The sequence below is a fragment of the Argiope bruennichi genome, chromosome 10, assembly GCF_947563725.1.
Source record: "Argiope bruennichi chromosome 10, qqArgBrue1.1, whole genome shotgun sequence".
NCBI lineage: Eukaryota > Metazoa > Arthropoda > Arachnida > Araneae > Araneidae > Argiope > Argiope bruennichi.
Window position 1 is genome coordinate 62,791,464 of NC_079160.1, and position 20,979 is coordinate 62,812,442.

General features: G+C 29.7%; 1 protein-coding gene across 1 annotated transcript; it reads left to right on the forward strand.

Annotated features, from left to right (window-relative positions):
• The first annotated feature begins 2,150 nt into the window (after positions 1 to 2,150).
• Positions 2,151 to 13,509, forward strand: LOC129988713 (achaete-scute homolog 1-like). The gene is made up of 2 exons (XM_056096981.1): positions 2,151 to 3,406; positions 12,562 to 13,509. Exon 1 carries the CDS (start codon positions 2,814 to 2,816, stop codon positions 3,399 to 3,401), a length of 588 nt encoding a protein of 195 aa, XP_055952956.1. The 5' UTR covers positions 2,151 to 2,813; the 3' UTR covers positions 3,402 to 3,406; positions 12,562 to 13,509.
• Positions 13,510 to 20,979: the final 7,470 nt, after the last annotated feature.

Genomic DNA, 20,979 nt, shown 5'->3' on the forward strand with positions numbered 1-20,979 from the left:
AAAAAAAATCGTTAAATATACATTATTGCAAAATCAAGCATATTATTCCACTAATATAAAGTCAAAATGTCATCTGTTCCTTAGCTGGCGGCAGTGGAAATTCAGCTAGTAGAATTATTATTATTATTATTACTTATAGACTGCACGTATATAGACTGATATTGAACCAAGCCCTCCAGCTTTGCCGCCGAGACTTTATTTTTGAGGCATTGTAGCCTTTAAAGTAATTAAAATGCGATTTTCTGTTTACGGAGAAAAGATGGTTAAAGAAAATTAAACGCTGTAAGTAATATGAAATGTTTGCTATGGAATAGGAATGTCTAATTAGGCTGCATATATATTTTCCTTCATGCATAAATAAATTATTTTTTTAATTGATACAGATTTCCCTCCATTTTCTTCAAATGGAATGATTTCAATTTATTTATTACCTTTCGTATTTTGCATAAACTATTAAATAATTGTCTTTCTACCAAACTCCATAAATAATCCATAGTTACCAGATAACAAGTAATCTCGCTGAAGTTCTCATTGAAGCTTTCATGTTCGTTACGATAGTTACATAAATTTTTATTATCATGTTCTTTACCAACCTAGGAGTACTTTTTTTTTTTTTTTTTTTTTTTTGCATGTCGTAATAAAAAAAAAAGAAACTAATTTGAATTTTTTTTTCAATAACATTTTTTTATACAATATATTGAGCTAAATTTGATTCTTCAATCGAATAATTTTTTTTTTTCAAATCACAAATAATGATATTGCAGATTTCAAATTATTAATTGCGATATAGATTATTAACTGTACAACTGTTTAAAATATGATTACTTACCGGATTTTCTGTGGTTATTGTAAACTTCATATTTAATTAAAAAGCTACGGAGGAATAGTTTGATTTTTAAAAAAAGTGTAAGTATGTTGAAAATATTTTATGAAATAGTACTTAATTCTGCATAGCTTCATTAAAAAAATTATGTATTCAGAACTGTTAAAATCATCTATAGCAAGAAATAATGGAAAAAATATTAAAGTATATATCTCGTTTGGAATAATGATCAAAATCTCTTTGCAACATTATTTGTTATAGAAAAAGATTTCTAGCTATAATGAACTTACAGATCTTTTAAAATAATCGTTGAAAAATCAAATCTATATAAATTATATATAAATGGAATTACAAATTTTCTTTATTTTCATTATTATTATCAAAAGTAATTAGATTCACTGTATTCTTTGAATAAAATGAAAAATAAAATGAATTAATTCAAAAAAGAAAGAAAATGCACGACAGTTCTTTATAACTATTCTATTCTCAACTATTTTGACAGTACGATTTTCCTCTTCCTGGTACGTAAACCAACCAGAGCAACTTTATAAAAATTTATTTAAACATTTTTGCATGTCTTGGAATTTATAAGTAACGCTTTAAACAAAAATTGATTAAAGAAAATTTTACAGAATATTTTCCTGAACTGAAAACGATTCAGCAAGCCTTAATCCGAGTGTCTGAATTAGAATTTTGGGTGAGTCGGGCGAAGGTATTTCGAATGAAAAGAACTTAATCACTCTCGAGTGCCCTCGGGCGCTGCATCCCGTTACGACAATTCGATTTCCTCCTGCAACAAAACGACCTCCCTCTTCCCTTCCCTCCCCTCTGCCCAGGTAAAGGAGAGGGGAAAAAAACAATCAACAAAAAATAAATCAATCCATCTCCTTTTTCCTCCGTTTTTACCCTACCGTCCCCTTTTTCCATCTTTTTGGGTTTTTCTTTTCTTTCTTTTTTTTTTACGGAACGAAGTCCTTATCGTTTGCTTCTCTCTCTCTCTCTCCTTTTTAATCTCTTTTTTTTTCCCTTACGTTCTCTCCTCCTCCCCATCTGTTACGTTCTTACCAATCCAGCTCCAAGGTTGGACGACACAAAAAGAAAAAAAAAAAAGAATAAAGAAGCGTCTTTCGGTGAAGAAGAGGAGCAGGGGAGGGAGCGAAAGAAAAAAGAAATAGCGGCGGAAGACGAAGAAGAGGGGAGAGGCAGCGAGCCACGCGACACGGCACGAGCAACAAAGCTAGGGGAGGGGCCAACTATTCATGAGAGCTCAGTTCGCTTTTTAACGGTGGGTTGTCCCAATCGGGACTTCCAGTCGGAGCCCCGCTACGGTACAGACGGGACGCGTACTTAGCTCGGCTTTTATCACTTTTGTGTCTTTCGCCCCTCACTTTTCTCCATCCCACAGATTACGGACGGATAGACACCGTACTGGATATTAAACAATTCCCCGCGGTGGTATCGATATTTATTTTAGTAGAGCTGGATCATAACGGAACATTTATTTCGGATATTTATTGAATAATTTTTTCTAGTTCTATCTTCAATTAATAAACAGTGTTGTTTGCCAACTAGGTTAATTTGCTAAAAAAAACAAAGAAAAGAAGGAACATATCGGAATCAATTTAAATTGCAAAAAATATTTCTGCTTCAGAATTCAGGTGGACAGTGCTCCTAAGTATATTTATCAAAATATACAGTTTGTTTAAAAGGAAGACATTTTTAGACTGATTTTTCATGCACGGAAGTAAGTGAATTTCAAGCCACCGCATTTGCTCAAATTTATCCAATATTTTCTATGAGAAATAGAAACCTGCCAAAAGTGCCTGGACATTGCTCAAATTACTATAATATTTATTTGTGAGCTTTTAATCATCGAACTTTGAAGCTTTTGTTGAACTTATTTATTAATATAAAAAAACTTGTTTCTAAGTGCTGCACTAGCAATGTGTTTTGCATCTTAAGCTCATAAATAGGACTTTCTCATTAGGACATGACTTCCCTTACTCTTCTCGGGGGTCCATTGGACCCCAGCCATATGAGCATGGGCTCTACCCCAACAACCACCTACCTCTTGACCACTACATCTCAAACTACAACGACAGCATCTACGACAAACTCTTCTCAGCGCACAACGACAGCGACAGCCAAAATAGCCCCCAAAAGACTCCAATCAACCTCCAAGAGGCGTTCTCATGCTGCGGCCGCCCCTGCAGTGGCGCGGCGAAATGAACGCGAACGCAACCGCGTGCGTCAAGTTAACCTGGGGTTCGCTACCCTTCGGCAACACGTGCCCAATGGAGCCAAGAGCAAGAAGATGAGCAAGGTAGAAACATTGCGGTCAGCAGTCCAATACATTAAGCAGTTGCAACGGTTGTTGAACGATGAGGAAGGAACGCTGGATGACGAAAATAGTGCGCCCTCATCTTATGAAGAACAGTTCCACGGGGCATACGGAGAAGGACTTTTGCAGCTGGGCGGATCGCCGGACCCTTCGCTGGGCAGTGATGCTAGCTCGCCGTACGACAGCCTCAGCCCGGAAGATGAAGAGCTGTTAGATTTTACGACGTGGCTCTCCTAACAAATGTAAGTTGTCTTTTTCCTCTCTTTCTGGAAGTTCTGGTAAAACAATTTTTGTATATATCATATATAAAGTTTTTAATTCTTGAAGATTGGTACATTTTATTCTTTATTTGATTGTTTCATAAAGGATGTAAAGTTATAGAGAGTACGAAATTTATATAAATTTGGAGGATGCTACATATAAAAATTCTTCTGAAGATATATGATGCTTTAGAAAAATCTCACGTAGAATAGAAATATTTACTTATTGTTATAAAATATTACGTTTCAATAGCTTTAAATTATTCTTTTTAATATTAAGGCAAGAAAATTAATATTATCAATCCAGTAGGGTTGGAAAATATCAATGTGAAACATAAATTGGTCAAAACAGTAGTATAATATTTTGGTGATTCTCTGTTCAGCAGATTTCTGTATAAAGTATTTCAGAATGTAATTCCTTTGAATTTATAATCATAAGCAAGAAAAAGTAAAGTCTAAACATTCTTTTCCTTCCCATGTTATTGACGATACTTTATGGTCTGAAGTTTACTTGACTGTTGGCTTGACCCCAAGTTTTAATAATTTATGCAATATCATTAAAAAAATGAGATTTAACATATTATTTATATATTTTATACTTTATATATTTTAGCTTTCATATTTCACGTTTTAGTTATTCAATAATTTATGTTGATCTCATAAAAATTAAGGTTATTTCTTTAATATTATTATTTTCTGGTTAAAGAAGGCTTCTTTTGTTAATTCTTAAAATGATAATTAAGATAATATTTCAAATTGTAGCTAATCAGATAACATTTTTTATATGACCTTCCTAAATCCGTTAGGAAACACTTATTATTATTATTTCTAAAACACTCAATTGTTTATTAAATTTATCTTTAAAAAATATAAGACAAAAAAATATATAGGACAATTCGGAAAAGAAAGGTGAAAAGAAAATGAGCTGAGAAATATATATATATATATATATATATATATATATATATATATATATATATTAACAACAAATCTCTCTAAAGTAAGAAGTTTATTTATCATTTATTATTATATTCATTGAATAATAAAGAAAAAAATATTTTATCTCTGATAGACTATTTAGTAATCTTGTTTTTAAGTGTCTTAAGTTTATTACTTATTAGTCTAGTTACCTAATTGAAAGCTGTATATATTTTCCTCATAGCTAACCTGCTTACAGTATTTTTTTAATTATTGCAATTTTTGGCATATTTATATTTTAACTTCACAATAATATTCTCACAATTTTTTTTATAAAATGACATCTTGTATTTTTCTTCATTCCATTATTAATATCATTACACTGGCAATCACCGTCTTATTAACTATTGAACTGTATTGATGTCATAAACTGGATATGATTAACTATTATTTGAGTTAATTATAAACGAAACTTTCGTTTAACTACAGAGTATTCTTCCGCAACTGTTTTTTATGGATATTATCATCCGATATTCCCACGGAATTTGCTACACTACGAGCAATCTCATTTATTGAATCATTAGGAATGATCACTATAATTTATATAATATTACAACCATAGTCGTGCAATCGGTTTGGCTCGTGACCAGATTCATAATTATACAGCTCATAAGGTTTTTTTTTTTTTTTTTTCTTCTTCTTTGCTTTGTTTCGCTTTCGTTAGTACTTACCCTTTGGAGACAAAGTGCTCAAGGCAAGTTTTCTAGATCTGAATTGTTAATTTAATGGCTGACTGTAGGTCGTTAAAACTTTACAAGCACTGTAGCTTACAACTGCGATAGTTAAGTGAAAGTACTTTGTGGACTATTACGAACGTTCTTTAATTGTTACAATGTTTCTTAGAAATATCTTTGGCAATTAAAGGAACATGCCATAGAGTTATGAGACATATTCGGATGTTTTATGCTGGTTGTTAAAAACCTGCTCTTAAGAAAACTCTTTTCTATTATAGTAAAGCATATTCATGTGATAATTTTTTAAACTCTAAAATTTTATCTCGGTTTATAAAATATTCTGATTTTAAAGATGTTACTTTTGATGTTATCATAAAGATTTTATTCTCTGTATGTTTAGCGCATCTTACCATATAATATTATGCAATATTATTCGATGTTATACAATAATTAGAAATATAATACGTTGGTTTTTTATGATTACTACTGCAAGTAAGACAGATTGTTCGAGAAATGCTGTTTAAAAAAATAACTGTACGAATGATTTCTTACACTCTTTTTTTCAATTGATTGAATCGATTAAATTATTTAGAAAAGACAATTAATATGGAAGATACAATTATTAGACTTTGAAAAATGTTGTAAAAGATAGAATTAGCAACTTGACTACCCTAAATTCTATACCACATTAATATTTTGCCTATAACGACGGATTTAACTATGAAATCAATTTAAAAGATATAATTTTTTTCAGCAAAAACCAACTTTGACCTGTGCTTTTTCTACGATAATCATATATTCTGATTAGACAGTACGACCTGACAATCTTAAAATTTTGAAATTTAGATAAAAGCTATCTTATGAAGTGATTGCTTATATCTTGGTTGTTGGTTCAAATATTCTTACACTGTCGCAACATTGAAATTTTCAAAACTTTTTCCCAGCTTTAATTCGCCTCTCCTTCCATATATTCATATTTAAAATTAATTCAATTTCAGAATTAAACATACAAATAGAAATTAATCTCAGATTAAAAGTTCATTAATTTATATTAAGTTGTCAGAATTCTAAAGTTTGAAACGAAACAAAACAAAACAACAACAAAAAAAGACGAGGAGGAGGATGAGTACCCATATCTTTAGGAAAACAAAGAACGGAATTTTACAAAGTAGTCGATTTCCATAAAAGAACATAATATTATTAAGAATGGCATTGTAAACATAAATGTTCAAGAGTTGAAGCAGATTTCAGTGAACAGATAGTGTGTTACATTCTGAATTCTTTCAACTTTTCCGACAATAAATTTCATCTCCTTACGTTATCAAGTGTTTTATCTTCGTCACTTGACAGTTTAGAGAATGAACTGAATCACAACACTATCTCGGAAATAACAGAAATCTGAACAGAGAGCATATTCCTTTCCTCTTTGCTAACCGCAAAATAAGAAATACATGAATTTATATCAGTAGAAACATATTTTGAAGGAAATTAGGTAAATAAATTATATCTTTACTTCACACAAATCCGTTGTTAAAAATGGAAAGGTTTGTTTTAGTTCATTATTTAATATTTATTTATATGTCTCGTTTCAAAAGTGCACGAGGAAAATTTTGAGACGAATATATGAAAAAAATTCATAAAACTTATAATGGATTAATTTAAGCTTAAGTAGTCACAAAAAATGATCTATTACTGGAAGACTAAATTTTACACAAGATAGGTTATAGCTAATTCATTAATTTGTGCATTTAAAATGTTCAAAACATTACAAGGACTTGGAAAAAGTGAAATATTTCGTATTTCTACATTTCATTCAGCAAGTTTATTTTCTATGCATTAGTTTATCGATATGAAAGTTTTCCTTACATTCCATTGCCATATCAGTTTACATTTCGGCATTTTAAAGGGTTTGAAAAGGGGAGTTCAGAATTCCTTTGGTTCAGTTTTTGCAACCCCTCCCAAATAAAAAAAGGGATTTCCAAATTCTAAAAAAAAGTTATAAGAACAAGGTGGATCGGTTTTTGGGTGTGGAAGCCCGACCCTAGGGACCCGACCCCCTTTATTACCCCGCTTTCCACTCCACAACGAGGTCATGGTGAGCCCCACCCCAGACTTTATTTCCAAACGAAAATAACGGAGGGATTTCCGTATCTATAATTCTAAATAACTAAAGTGGAAATGAAATGAAATTAAGAACAAAAAGAAGATTTTTTTTTAAATTAATGAATTAATTTTAAATTCAGGAGTAAAACTACTTTTATATGATTTATTTAGAAATTTATGTAGCAAAAATAATTTAATAAATATTTAAAAACTTTGATAATAATACATTTTCTTATTTTTTTAAAATTAATTAATCAATGTAAATCCTAATTCGATTTTAATTGATTCCTCAAAATTTTCCTGCAATTCCTTTATATTTTCCGGTTTGTGTAATTGAAATTACTCCTGCATTATTGAGATTTTCCAAAAATTTATGTTATAAAAGTAGAAAGTGTCTTTCTCTTCTAACAAATGAATGTTTGTAAAAATATTTTAAGTGCATCCTCAAGAATTTTTTCACACAAATCTTAAAAAACGATTCAAAATTTGTTATGGCACAATTTTGAGAAAACAAAATGTATTTCCAAGAATTAAAATTTTGATCATCACAACCTATAATTTGGTGACTTTTTAATTAAAGAAATCATTGCGATGGCTATTTATCTTTTTAACTGATTGAGGATCAAAGAAAGTATTTCTGCTTTATCTTTACGATTTTGCTTTCAAAAATCTTTTCTATTATCAAGAAGGAAAATTAATGCTTATTAGTTTGCTGTAACGTCAGAAATTAGTACAAAGTTTAACAATTTAAAAAACAGTCACAACATCAGTCAAACAGTCACAACATAATCATCAATCATTTTTTTTTCATTTAATTCGATAATTTTACATTAGCTTTAAATTAAAAATGATAGATAGAATAGTAAATACTCCCAATCTTTTAATATCTTTCCAAATATTATAGAAATACTTGAACTATGAAAAAATTAGATTTTTAATTATATTAAATGGTGCATCGTAGATACATCAAATTAGGAATTAAAATGAGGTAAAGGTCGCATTATATGGGATTGACTATACAGCATTTGTACAGAGGATGTAATTTACTTAAATTTATTAAATTAAAAAATCTTTATAAAACATTATATCAAGTATTATATTTTTATAAAGTTAACGTTATATAAACTTAACTTATTATATGAACTTAACATTATATTAAAGTATCTTTTAAAAAGTTATAAGAGAAAAGAGAGAGAAAAAAAAGCACTAGCAGAATCAAATATTTTTTTTTCTAATTTTTTTAACATTCATTTACTTATGCAAAAACGGTTTCATGTTTGTTTCCTCGATCTTGACATGACACGAGCCACAGATTTGCATTATTCATGAATGCATGCTTCGTACAACGTAATCAGTTTCACTAGCGTAGACCATAATTTTTAGTTTTTGCAGTTCATTGCGAGGTTTCAAAGGCCTTAAGGTTGCTCTAATTAGTATTCTTTCTAGTAGTTCGAAAATAAAATGTTTTGTATTACTATTTAAACGCAACTCTCCGGGAACTTTTTCCTCTTGAAAGTGATTAGGTTTTGCAGCCGCATCTTATCACAATTTGTTGGCGAGTCGTGAATTTCAATGAAAAAATTATTGAAATCGAAGAACTGATAATGAAAAACTTGATAGTTCACTTAAAATGGTGAGTTTTTTTCCACAAATTTAAAAAAAAATTAATCATCGTTAAGAAAATCATTAACAAAATTAATCTTACTAGGAAACACACCATCTGAACTTCTTCGTATTTTTAATTTTTGTTTCCACTATACCCGGTGAAATGGAAGGCAGTTTGAAGAATAAATTTCGAACTTTTCAAGCAATAAAATACATTATTCGTATTTCCCCATTAGTATTTTTTTAAACAAGACTTTAAGCATTTTTATTGTACGTTTCGCGAAATTAGTTACAGCTGTCATCCTGTTTTTATACAAAATTTATAAAAAATTTTTCATTTGTTTTAATTCATTCTCTTAAGTGGAAAATATTTATAAAATTTGAAAAAAAATTCTTTTTCTTACTTTCTTTCTTCTTTCCTTCCTGTTTTTTTTTATTGTTGTTTTATTGAATAGTTTACTCTACAAACAACAATAAAAAAAACAGTAGAATTCGCTAGCTTTATCAAATGCTTCTTACATTTGCTAAAATTTATGGATAACTTAAGTGAGATAATTTATTGAAAGGCGCACAGATGCAATGCCCTAATCTACCTAAAAGTACAACATTTCATTTACCATACCTTACCATATAATGTAAACCATAGGTCGGATTACTAATTTTATTGATGGATTATAAAGGATTAAAATGATCTAGAAATAAATCATGTGTCTTGAAAGTCATTTTTTTCCCTTAAGCATAAAACTAATTTTTGAGAATCCTTGGAACATAGAGGTCACAAGTTCATCATTGAAGGGGTCAGTCACAATATCATAGTGCCATTCAATACCTTTACAAACACTGAAAAGTTTTGTTGGTTTTGATAATGTGTCTTATGACGCATTCATGTTTCTATCCACTGATAATGGGTAGCATCTGAATAACCTCATATGACCTGAGTGGAGGCAGATATGAAACAGAGGAAGAGCGAGAATACACGACATAATGGGCATTTTCTGCATGAGACAAGACCCTAAGGTGGGCTCCCACATAAAGTCTACGAACAGATAATGGGTAAGGATCTTCATAACTCAGTACGTGAATGAAAAGAAGACGCTAATCTCTTTTGGCATCAATAGTGGATGATCCAGATTAGTTTACGAGCTATCTCTTCCGCGTAACTTACCCTTTGCCTAACCAACTCCTGGTTATTATCATTTGGACCTCCCTTTATGTTCCAATGAAGACCATTTTTCCTTCTTAATCCTCCCCTCGGGAAGAGCGTGACGTGGTCCATCATCTTCGCGCCATTCTTTCTCCTAGAGGATTTCTTCCCTTTCCTTTGCGGAGGTTTTAAATTTTCATTAAACTCTTTCGTCACCCGCCTTTTGTGTCACCCTCCCTTTTAGATTGGGACAGCGTGCAGGGGCTCTTCCCACAAAAGACAGCCTCCTTCTTGATGATGCCTTTGTCGTCGGTGACAGGATCAAGTCTTCAGACCAGATTGGAAGGAGGCAGGGGGGGGATTAAAAAAAAGCTATGAAGGGGAGGTGAAATTAAAGCTCGGAAAAACCCCAATGCTCGTGTTCTCTTAGGTATTTTTGGTGGTAGGACGGCAGGGAAAAAAAGTGCACCACGCCTTTCCAAACTTGAAGAAACGAAGGGGTGAGTTTGCCGTCTCGGCAGGATGGACACGACCCACGGTATGGCTTCCAGAACAATTTCTCTTGATTATTTTCGTTTGGTGAATTCTTGAGGTGGAAACAACTCTCGCGAAAGATCACTTGGCGGAAGTTTCCATTTTCTCTCTCTCTAATTTTTTTTCGTTCCTTTCTCTTTTTCTTTTTTCTAATGCCGGACCGGAAGCGGACAGGTTTTTCTCGAAACATACATACATATGCGTGAGTACACACCCAAAGCGTACGCAATAGTGGCTGCCCTCCCCCCTCGCTACCACTGCCTTCTTTAAGAATCCCTCTAGTAACCTAGAGGATTCAGATTTTAAAAAAATGTTGAAAAAGAAAATATAAAAAATGGATTCTTTCAGAAAGGAGAAGAATCAAAGCTTGGATGAACTTTCTTTTGAAGACTGAAACGAAGAGAAAGAGGCCCAGAGCAAAATAAACACAAAAAAGCAGAAGGTGCGGCCCTGGTACAATGGGACCGGGGAGGGGTATCGAGTACTGGGACCCTGAAAGGGAGCAAGGGGGATGGAAAGGCTTTGTACAGCAGGACAAGTGTGGTGGATCGGCATTGTTAGGGCAGGTAGAAAAGCACCTTTACCATCGGAGCCATAACCACCTATTCAATCCCTGGGCCTTCACTCGGAGTCCCTTTCAAAATTTCCATTATTGCTTCTCCCCCCTCCCCTTCTCCCTTTTAAGTATGGCTCGGGAGGTGATCCGGACACAAGAAGAGATCTTGAACGAATTTCCAAAATAATTATAAAGTATAATTTAAGGTTTTCTATCAACTGATCTCGATTCAGAAAATGAAGTCGGTGAATTTAAAGGAGAGTAGGGGGGGGGGGTGAGGGAACAGAAATCGGATTAAAATAGAAGTAACAATCAGGTCAATATAAAATATATTATGGGCAATGCATGTTTTTCTTAACTAACTTGCAAAATATTATGGGTTCTATTAAACAAAAAAGTTATGGTTTATGGTTTTCTTTTATTTTCTGTCTTAAATTATATCAAGAAAACTGCTGAGATCTAAAGTCTAAGTAATTTTTCTTAAAACAAGTGAGAAAGGTTTGTTTTAATATCTCATAACACAAATCTGTTGTTATTTAGGTTATAAGTTGACGTCTTGATTATAAAGTTATAAACTGAAAGTTGATATGTTAAAATCTAATTTGCTCTTAAATCAAATACGAAGAATTTTTTTTTATATATATCTTTTCTATTTCTATAGTTTTTAGTAACACATTATTAAAAAATTGTAGCAGAATTTTGTAGATTTTTGTCTAATTCATCCTGGTAGGTCGTATCAGGTCAAATGGTAATGATTGGATGAATATATTGTAGAATTTATTCAACGAGTTGAAACAGTTAACTTATTTATTGAAATAACAAAACTTGGGGGCGTACCAAAATGAAATTTGGTAATTAACTTAATTAAAGTTCTAAACTGTAAGTTTTACTAAACGTTTTTGTGATTCAATTACTATATTTTTTATTATGTAATTTATGTTCTAGTGGTATTAAATTGTGGTAAATCATTGGTTCTCTATTTGTTATAGGTATTCTACTTTATATAATTAAAAACTGGAAAAAAATTAATAATAATTTTTTGCGTTAGCGATATAGATTTTAGTAAGAAACGTAACTTTTTTCTCATTTTTATCTTAGTTAAGAAAAATATAATCATATGCCAGGCGTTAAAAAAAACATTTTTAAATTATTAAACTAATATCTTTCATGGTTTAATGACTTAATTAATTATTTGTATTAATCTAAAATACATTTATTGTGATACCTATTTTTTATAAGCAAATATGTCAGAATTCTGATATTCAATAGTAACAAAATGCAACTAAAAAAAAACACTGTCTTATTTGATATAAATAATCCTTGCCCTATATTGAAAATTCATAGGGAATGCACAATACTTCGAATATTATATATTTACATTTGAAATTAACAGAGTCATTATATTGGAAAATCAATATCTTCAAAACTGCTATTAAAACAGTATCATTAATGTTATTTTGAGAAAGCTAATACTTTTCTTTGATGTGAAATAAAACCGGAACTATAACTAACGACAATTATTTTCTTCTTCTTTTCTTTATAGATCTTCTAACCAATGACTCCCATCCTGCCAAACGAAAGAAGCTCACCCATGCATTGGTTTCCTTGCTGTATGGAAGCTAAAGAAACCGCAAATGGATCATCCGAGTCGATTCCAGTATAAGAAAAAAGAAGACATAAAAAGAAATTGGAATAATTAAAAGCATGGTTGTCTGCTCTCTATGTGCTTTTTTTTTTTTTTTTTTTTTTTTTTTTTGCAAAACGAACTCTAGGAAACCTGTCTTCTGCAAAACTGTAAGAGTCCAACCATGATTGTAGGCCCGGATCTTCGGACCAAGGCCTGCGATGACCATCCATGCACAAAACTCTTCGAATCCCCTCAAAAACTATTCTTTTTTCCACTGTGCCGGCGGCCATGTTCGACGTGGTCGGACTTCCGGTCTTCAGGCGGAAGTTCGTGCAACTTCCATTCCACATCGAAGGATTTCCTGAACGGACCACAAAGAACAAAAAAAAAAAAAAAAAAAAAAAAGGAGAAGGGAATAGTTCTTCAGATCCCTTTTTTTCTTCCGATTCGATTCTCGCTCCTTCCCGCTTTGTGCCAAGAGAGGAAAGAAATCGAAAAGATCAGTCAAGAAAAATTAACTCGATCAGCAGTGATTCTTAGTATTTTTTTTTTAGTAGTGGGATTGTCCCGGTTTTCACCAATGATAGAGTCATGTAAGAGAACTCTTTTTACGCGGACGCACAGTGTGTTCCAGTTTTAAAAAATGAGCTTAATTTTTTTTTCAGATTTTTTTTTTTTTTTTTTTTACTTATTATTATCCATACTCACAGTTGAATGTGTGGACTATATTGCTCACTTTTTCTTATAAATGTTCCCTTGTCCGAATATGTTAAATGTTACAGTCAAGCCTATCAGTGCCTATAAATAATCATGGAAATTCATTCAATTTGTAGCAATGTCTAATGTTTGTTTTGATTTTTTTTTTTTTCGTTGTATGTTTGAGATTAATATTCGAATTTTTCAAAATCTCGATAATATTACAAAAATGTCTTGAAATTGCTTTTAAACAATAAAATGAAAAAAAAAATCCTTGAATATCTTGAATTTCTATTTTTAATTATTTATTGGATATGAAAATTATATAAAATTTTATGAAATAAATTATTGAATTTTAAATATTTAGCATTAAAAACATAAAAATCTATTAATGAGTTAATGTTGTTGAAAAGCCTGAACACTTCTATTGTTAAAATTTCTTCTGCACTTAAGCATGGACAAAGCTATTATAATATTATATTCTTTAAAGTTGCAAAAAAATTTAAAGTTAAGATAGAATTAATTTAATTTATAGAATTAATATTATATTTTCAAAATTAGAGCAACATATTTTAAAAATCATTGGATTATCGATTCAGCTATAAATAATAGAATAAGAAATATAATTTTTCAAAACGCTATCCTTTTTTAAAAAGTGAAAAAATAATAAACCCCTTCCCAAATTATTAAAATAATACCACAATCATTACTTAATTATTTATTACTTATTAAAATTAAGTATCATTACTTAAATTATTTTAAAACGTGCATGAGATAACTTGAAATATTTTAAAATTTGTAAATAAAAATTTATACAATTTTTTAAAAAATCAATTTAATTAGATTAACATGTTTTAAAATTTAAAATCTTATAATTATATTAAAATATTTATTTCAATAATTATGAAATTGTAAAATTTCGTTATATATATACATATATATAAACTCACCTTCAGATGAAAGATTTTAGCAATCATTTACCATTAGAATATATATATATAGTTATGAAAGGCGTTATTTTATATACAATTTATTCTATAAAATTATTTTGTTAATATAGTATTTAACATTTTCTGCTAGACAAACTATAATATTTCAAAATATATTTATGGAAGACATATAACTTTAAGACTATATTCCTGTTTAAAAAGTAATCTACTATAAGAATTATTCTTTTACCAGAAGTCTGTGTAGAAAGAAAAATAATTAAGATGTTTAAAAGAAATATAATATATTTAAGAAAAATTTTAAGATTAATAATATTAAATTTTATTGTAAAAATCAATTTTTATAACTATTAGAAAGTGTTAGTGTTTTATGATGTCCAGAAAATTGGAAATTTGTTTCGATGATAAGAATTGTATTATAATATTGTGATACTTCAAAGTAATTTAAACCCATTTTTGTAGCTTTTAGATAATGATTTTACTAGATTTAGATTTATATATTCGAAATTTAGATTTTAGAATATTTTAAATTAATTTTATTAGATAATAACAAAATTTTTTGTGGAATTTCGTTATTTAACGGGTTTGAAAAATTATACGTATTTTTCAAGGCAATGAAATAATATTTGCTGAATGAAATCAAAGAAAGATTAGCGTTAGTTATTGGAATTTCATAAAGAAATGGCGCTTTATAGCTATTATGAGCATTAGTGTAAGGTAGGCAATTAATTTTAAACATTCCAGTAAATTTGTACAGTGTCTAGTCGGATAACGAAGGGCATCGAAAGTAGTAATTGAAGAAAATTAGTGGAAATATGCTCAACAGCATTAAAATATTGATTTCTTTCATTTTTCTAAGTCTGAAATCCTCAAGATAAGAAATTAATATTTTAAATACTTATTTTCCATTTTTTCCCTCACCTGTATAAAAGGATGTTAAAATAAAATTTGATTTAGTTTTAATATCTCTCTTAAAGAAAACCGAGTAGGAAATTTTCATAAAAAAGTGGTTTGAAGCCGATGTGCCTTGTATTTTTTACTAAAATTTGTTCAAATTTCATATGACGAAGAATATTATTTTTATCCTGTCTTTTATATAGATATATTAGATGAAAAATTGAACAAAATTAGAAGACATTCTTGTTCCAAAACAATTTTAAAAATTTTCATTTTTGAAAACTGTGAAAGCATTTTTATTGTTCGTAATCGAAATAAATTTGATAAATTTAAATTATATACGTTAAATTTCATGTTGAGATTTGCATACGCAATTTGTATAAGAGATTAATCAAAATAATATTCATGACAAATTTTTTAAAATATTTGTTAAATTTCATTGAAGATTGTTATTATCTTTTTAATTGACATGTAACATTTCTACATGAGAATTATTGGAAATTAGAATTTGTAAAATATTTGTTAAGCAATTGTATTTTGTCAAAACCGTCCGGAGCAATGATGTACTTGTAATAATTTTTGTGAAAATTTTGATACTTATACGTAAATTTTAGTTTCTTTTCTTATTCATTTCATTGTTTGTTCTTATACAAGATGTTGCCTTTGTATTTTATTCAAATCAACAAAACTAGAAATCATTCTTTTTTTACTCATTTCAGCACAATTCTAGAATGCCAGTGTGTTCTTAAAGATATTATTTTTGTAAAAATCATGTGTATAAATAAATTTTTATATTGTTTTATATTTTTGTCTGTTATTCTTTGTTAGACTTACACTTTCAATTATGAATAACTGAAATATTTTTCATTAAAATATTTCTAAGAAAAGGCACTTTTACACAGAAAATCTTTACACCTAATAATGTAAAAATTCAAGAGATATTATTCAGTTTTAACTAAACCCACTATTTAATCTTCCTTTGAAATTATTCCAGTACAATCATAAAAGATTTGTTTCTGAAAACGATCAATAAAATAAACCTTCAATAAGCCTAAAGTGACTAGTAAATGTTTATATTGTAATAAATCTGCTTTTAAAAAATTATTTTTAATTTTTCTCTTTTCTCTAGTTAATTCTCACTTAATAAATGCCAATTAAAATGATGTATGTTAAATGATATTTCTTCCTTTCTTTCTTCTTAATTTAAATTCTAAAAATATTTAAAAATTCCCCAAAGCGTAGCTTAGATTTTCCTGTATGTTTCTAGATCTGCTATATTTTCTCACAGAACATTATTATATATCTATACTTATATATAAAGCTCCATGTGTGTGTGTGTGTGTGGCGCTCTACAGAAAAGACCATTTGACCTACAGCTACCAAATTTGGTACATGTATACCTTAGAGGTCGGGAATGTGCACCTGGTGTCCCTTTTTTTTTGAATTTTTAATTAGAATTTTAATTATTAATTAAAAACTAACTTTCCCGCCAAAAAATCTTTTTATTTTCCCCAACGTCAAATGAGTAAGGCTTCAGTTTTTTTTTTCCCAACAATAATGAGGTTAGGGCCGATTATTTCAAACGATTCTGTTTATTTTCTTAATGTTTTATGCATTTAAAATTAAACATTGTTAATTAATAAATCTTTCAGATTCATTCTGAAGTACTTTTGAATTAAAATAACACCGAATAAAGGAAATTAAAAATTTCTAATCTGCATAGCGTTACCCCAACTGGCGTAGAAAAATTCATTTTCGAAATTTTGGAGTAGCACCATTATTTTTTCGGATAAGGTGGAGATCACAAATAAAGGAAGTTTAAGCTATCCTTTTTTACCACTATACTTCATTGCAATTCTGAAATAAGTAAACATAGAATTAAATAAATGATTTACAAACCTGGAAATCAACTTAAAAAACTCTACGAACGATATTAGTACAATCACGTCATGTGTTCATATTTTTTTCGATAAATTTCAAATAATTAGCTTTGAATAGCATAGTGAAAATGTGAAGCGAGGCTCGGAATAACAGAAAATGATGAGCTTGTCTGTGGGGACTGAGTTAACAGCTGAAAGCGAATTTCTTATATTCACACAGAGCATTTAATTAATGTTCTCACAGAGAGTAGCGTAGAATCGGTTTTCGAAAATTCCATTACACAGTAGCAGTTGGCCTGTTCATTTCTGTCCTTGGATATTTGGATGAGGAAGCAATTATTTTATTTTTTAAAAGGCAATCAGAAAAAATGTAAAAAGAAGTCATAAGAAGTAAAAACGATCTTGGACTCATAAAATTGACAAGGCTTGTATAAAATATTATTTTTTTATATTTATAAATATAAATTATTCTGTAATATTTATAAAGTTGAAAAAATTGGATAAAATTATTATCAAGCCATTATTAATAGTGTTGAAATTAATTGTAGCATACATTAAATGAATAGTAAATTTTTTTAGGCATGTACAGTTATTTTAGCCTTAAAGTAAAGAAAATTTCTATTATCTTTTGAAATTTAAACTAAATGGAATTATATTTATATCACCCAAATAATTCATAAGCACTTGAAATACACAACAGGATCCATTTAATTCAGAAATAAAGACTAATATGCTTCAAAATTGTTAAAAGAAAGAGAGAGAGAGGGAGAGAAAGAAATCTAATATCGTTAAGCAATTGGCAGTGGTTTTCTGTACAGGCACTCTAGGGATCATGAGAAGTAAGGTCACTTGAGTTACATAGAAGGGCACTCAATATTTATTCGGTATATATGGTAATTCTAAATTGATTACGTGGCTAGAAGATGAGGTCCTGTTGCCTACTCCATTTGCATTAAATAGAAATAATTAATTATTCGATTTACAAATACCCAGTCTAATGCAGTAACACATACCTGGCTGCAACATTAGCAGCAAACAGCTCTAAGCGGGGAATTGTGGCATATTTTGGAAAATACGTGCCAAGACTTAAAATATTATAAATTGATTTCCAACCGTTTTATCTCCTCTACTCACGTAAATACTGTTGCAGCATAAGTATTTTGATATGCATTGCAAAATATGTGGATAGCAATATCTTGTTTTCTTTTGAAGGCACTTGGAGCTAACAGGTAGTTTAATATCTTTGATTAGATATAACACATAAAACACATAAAAAAATTTCTTTTTTAGTGCTTTCATACACTTTATTATCTCACATGTTCAGTAGAAGAAATTGTGAAACTAACAAAATAAGGAACACAATTCCTCGAAATATTATGCTCAATGGCAACATTTCTCGTTTAGCAAATGATTGCTTTCAAACAAAAAGATAACCTCGCAATGCCTATCATGATTTACAGTAAATTTTTTAAAAGAAATTTCTTTAAATTCGACTGAGTTTGTCATACCAGTAACCTCTAAATAACACAGATCCGTGAGGAAAACTTCTTGAAAAAGCAAAAATGTAACAGAAGCAAAAATTTTCTACATTTTTGCAGGGTGGAGTTTTTTTTTTTTTTTTTTTTTTTTTCTTCTCTAATACAGTCTATCATAAAAGACTTTTTACATTAGAATACCACGAGGCAAACTTCCTTTTCTTCTACTTAGAATAATTGAGAAAATGTCAGGTCCTATTAAAACCTCTATTGGCACCCTAGAGATTTCAGCATTTATAATTATAATATTCTTAATTTACAGTTTTTTCATCCATGGACTAAGTATATTGTTAATATTATTAAAGATTATCAGTTAATCTGCTACTTCAAATTGTTCCGCAAAACTTCTATTACGATTTTCTGATTTGCTAATGCAAAAAAATATTTTTTTCGGACTTTCCAAAAGAGAATGAATATTCAGTTTGTGTTTCACATGTCTTACAATCCAATCATAAAGTCATATCTTAGAGTATAGATGGTTTGGGATCCTCTGTCAACAAAGGCCCGAATATACAATTTTTGAAAGTATAGATAATATTATTATATACATCACAGGAGCAAAGTGTCTGCGATATATAATGCATTCGAATTTTACTTTGCTCCTTTTAGAATCATGTCCGAGTTTCAAACAAAGAAAAAAAGATAGACTAAAGGACATTTTGGGGAAGAAGACAAAAACCATCAAAATTATTAAAATTTCGAAAGGAAAAAAAAAAAAAAAAAAAAAAAAACGAAAGAAAGAAAATATGAACTATCTTCTTATGATGAACCAAAAATTTTTTTACACAGGCATTGTTTCTTCAGTTTTTTTTAAAAATCATTTTGGAACTTTATTAAAAAAGAATTTTAGTAAAAGCTATAAATCATTTATCGACATTGAAAATCATTTTCAGCAACAACAAAGAAGTTAAAAAAAAAAACACGATTAAATAATTGTGTCACATGTCTTGAACTCTTTCATCTGTGAAATTCTTAGCAGAAAGCATTCGGATATTGCAATAAATGTAGAGATAAGTGGAAGTTGCGCACACATTTGAAGTGATTTATAAGTTACAAAAACGATCGAAAATAGATTGATGACGACTGATCAAGTCGATAAGTGTTTTTGACATCAGAGGGATTAAATACATTGACGGGAAATATGAAGCTTAAGCTGTCAAGCAGCAATATTAGACAAGTATCCTTATAACTACATGAACGAGTATGGAAGAAATGACATGATCCTTGGAGAAACAAGTCGCGGCTTCTTTAACAGGACAATGCTCCAGCCAAGATTCTTTGTGAGTCAAGACATTCAGACCAAGCTTGGGATTACTTTGGTAAAATATCAAACTTATTCACCAGATGTCACCTGAGTGAATTCTTTTTATCTCCATGGTTTAGTTAAAATTAAAAAGGGCTGTATTTGAGATTGAAAATTAAGTGGAAGCAAAAGCAGGGGAAGTAATGAAAAGACTTTCTGAAAATCACCTGAAGCTTTGCTTATGCAGTAAAAAAAATAGTATGAGGCGGTATACATTGAAGGTACTGATAAAGCTTTTAAAACATTAAAAATAAACAAATTTAAAACATCTATCCGGTTATTTCTTAACCACACCTCCTATTTCTGAGAACTGGCTGCAAAGGTCAAGCCATCCCAAAATCACCAATAAATTTTTGAGCTCAATTTTTAGTAATTTATACACAATGGCACGTTATTATAGTTCTACAGGATGATAATATTTTATAACAGATCATTTCACTTTCAAAAATCTTGCTTGGCATTCAACCTGAGTAGTTACTTCCTCGGTTAGTTCCGCTTCTTCAGATGTATCCAAAAGTAAATTAATATTGTTTCTATCCAGTGTCTTCATTGTTTCATTTTATATTCAATCATCTAAAATCCGGCTTTTACTATATTATTATCATAACTTTCAATTTCATTAAAACTTCCACCTGCTTATATTGTTTTAAAAATGCATTATGTTTAGAACTCTTTCAATGTTCAATTTTTCCATCATTTATATTTCAGGTTAAAACTATAGCCCTTTAACAGAGACAGATGTTGCATATTGAAGTTTTAAGAAAAATACAAAAGACTGCAGTTGCGTTTTAAAAATGGAATACGTATCTTATTTTTTTTTTTTCCCCTCAAAAACATTTTCATCTTTCCGTGCGTTATGGTATTCTATTCAAAACTTCACAGCAATAAAAAGCATTTCTGAAATCTTAATCAGACTATATACATTTTAAATTTACTAAGGAAAATATGGCAAGAACTATAAAATTTGTCATTAAAAAGAATATATTCTGAATTTTTAGTTAGTATAAAAATTATATATTGTTTTGCCGTAATCTTTTCGAAATTAAAACTCTGTGAAGCGTCAATATATATCTTGA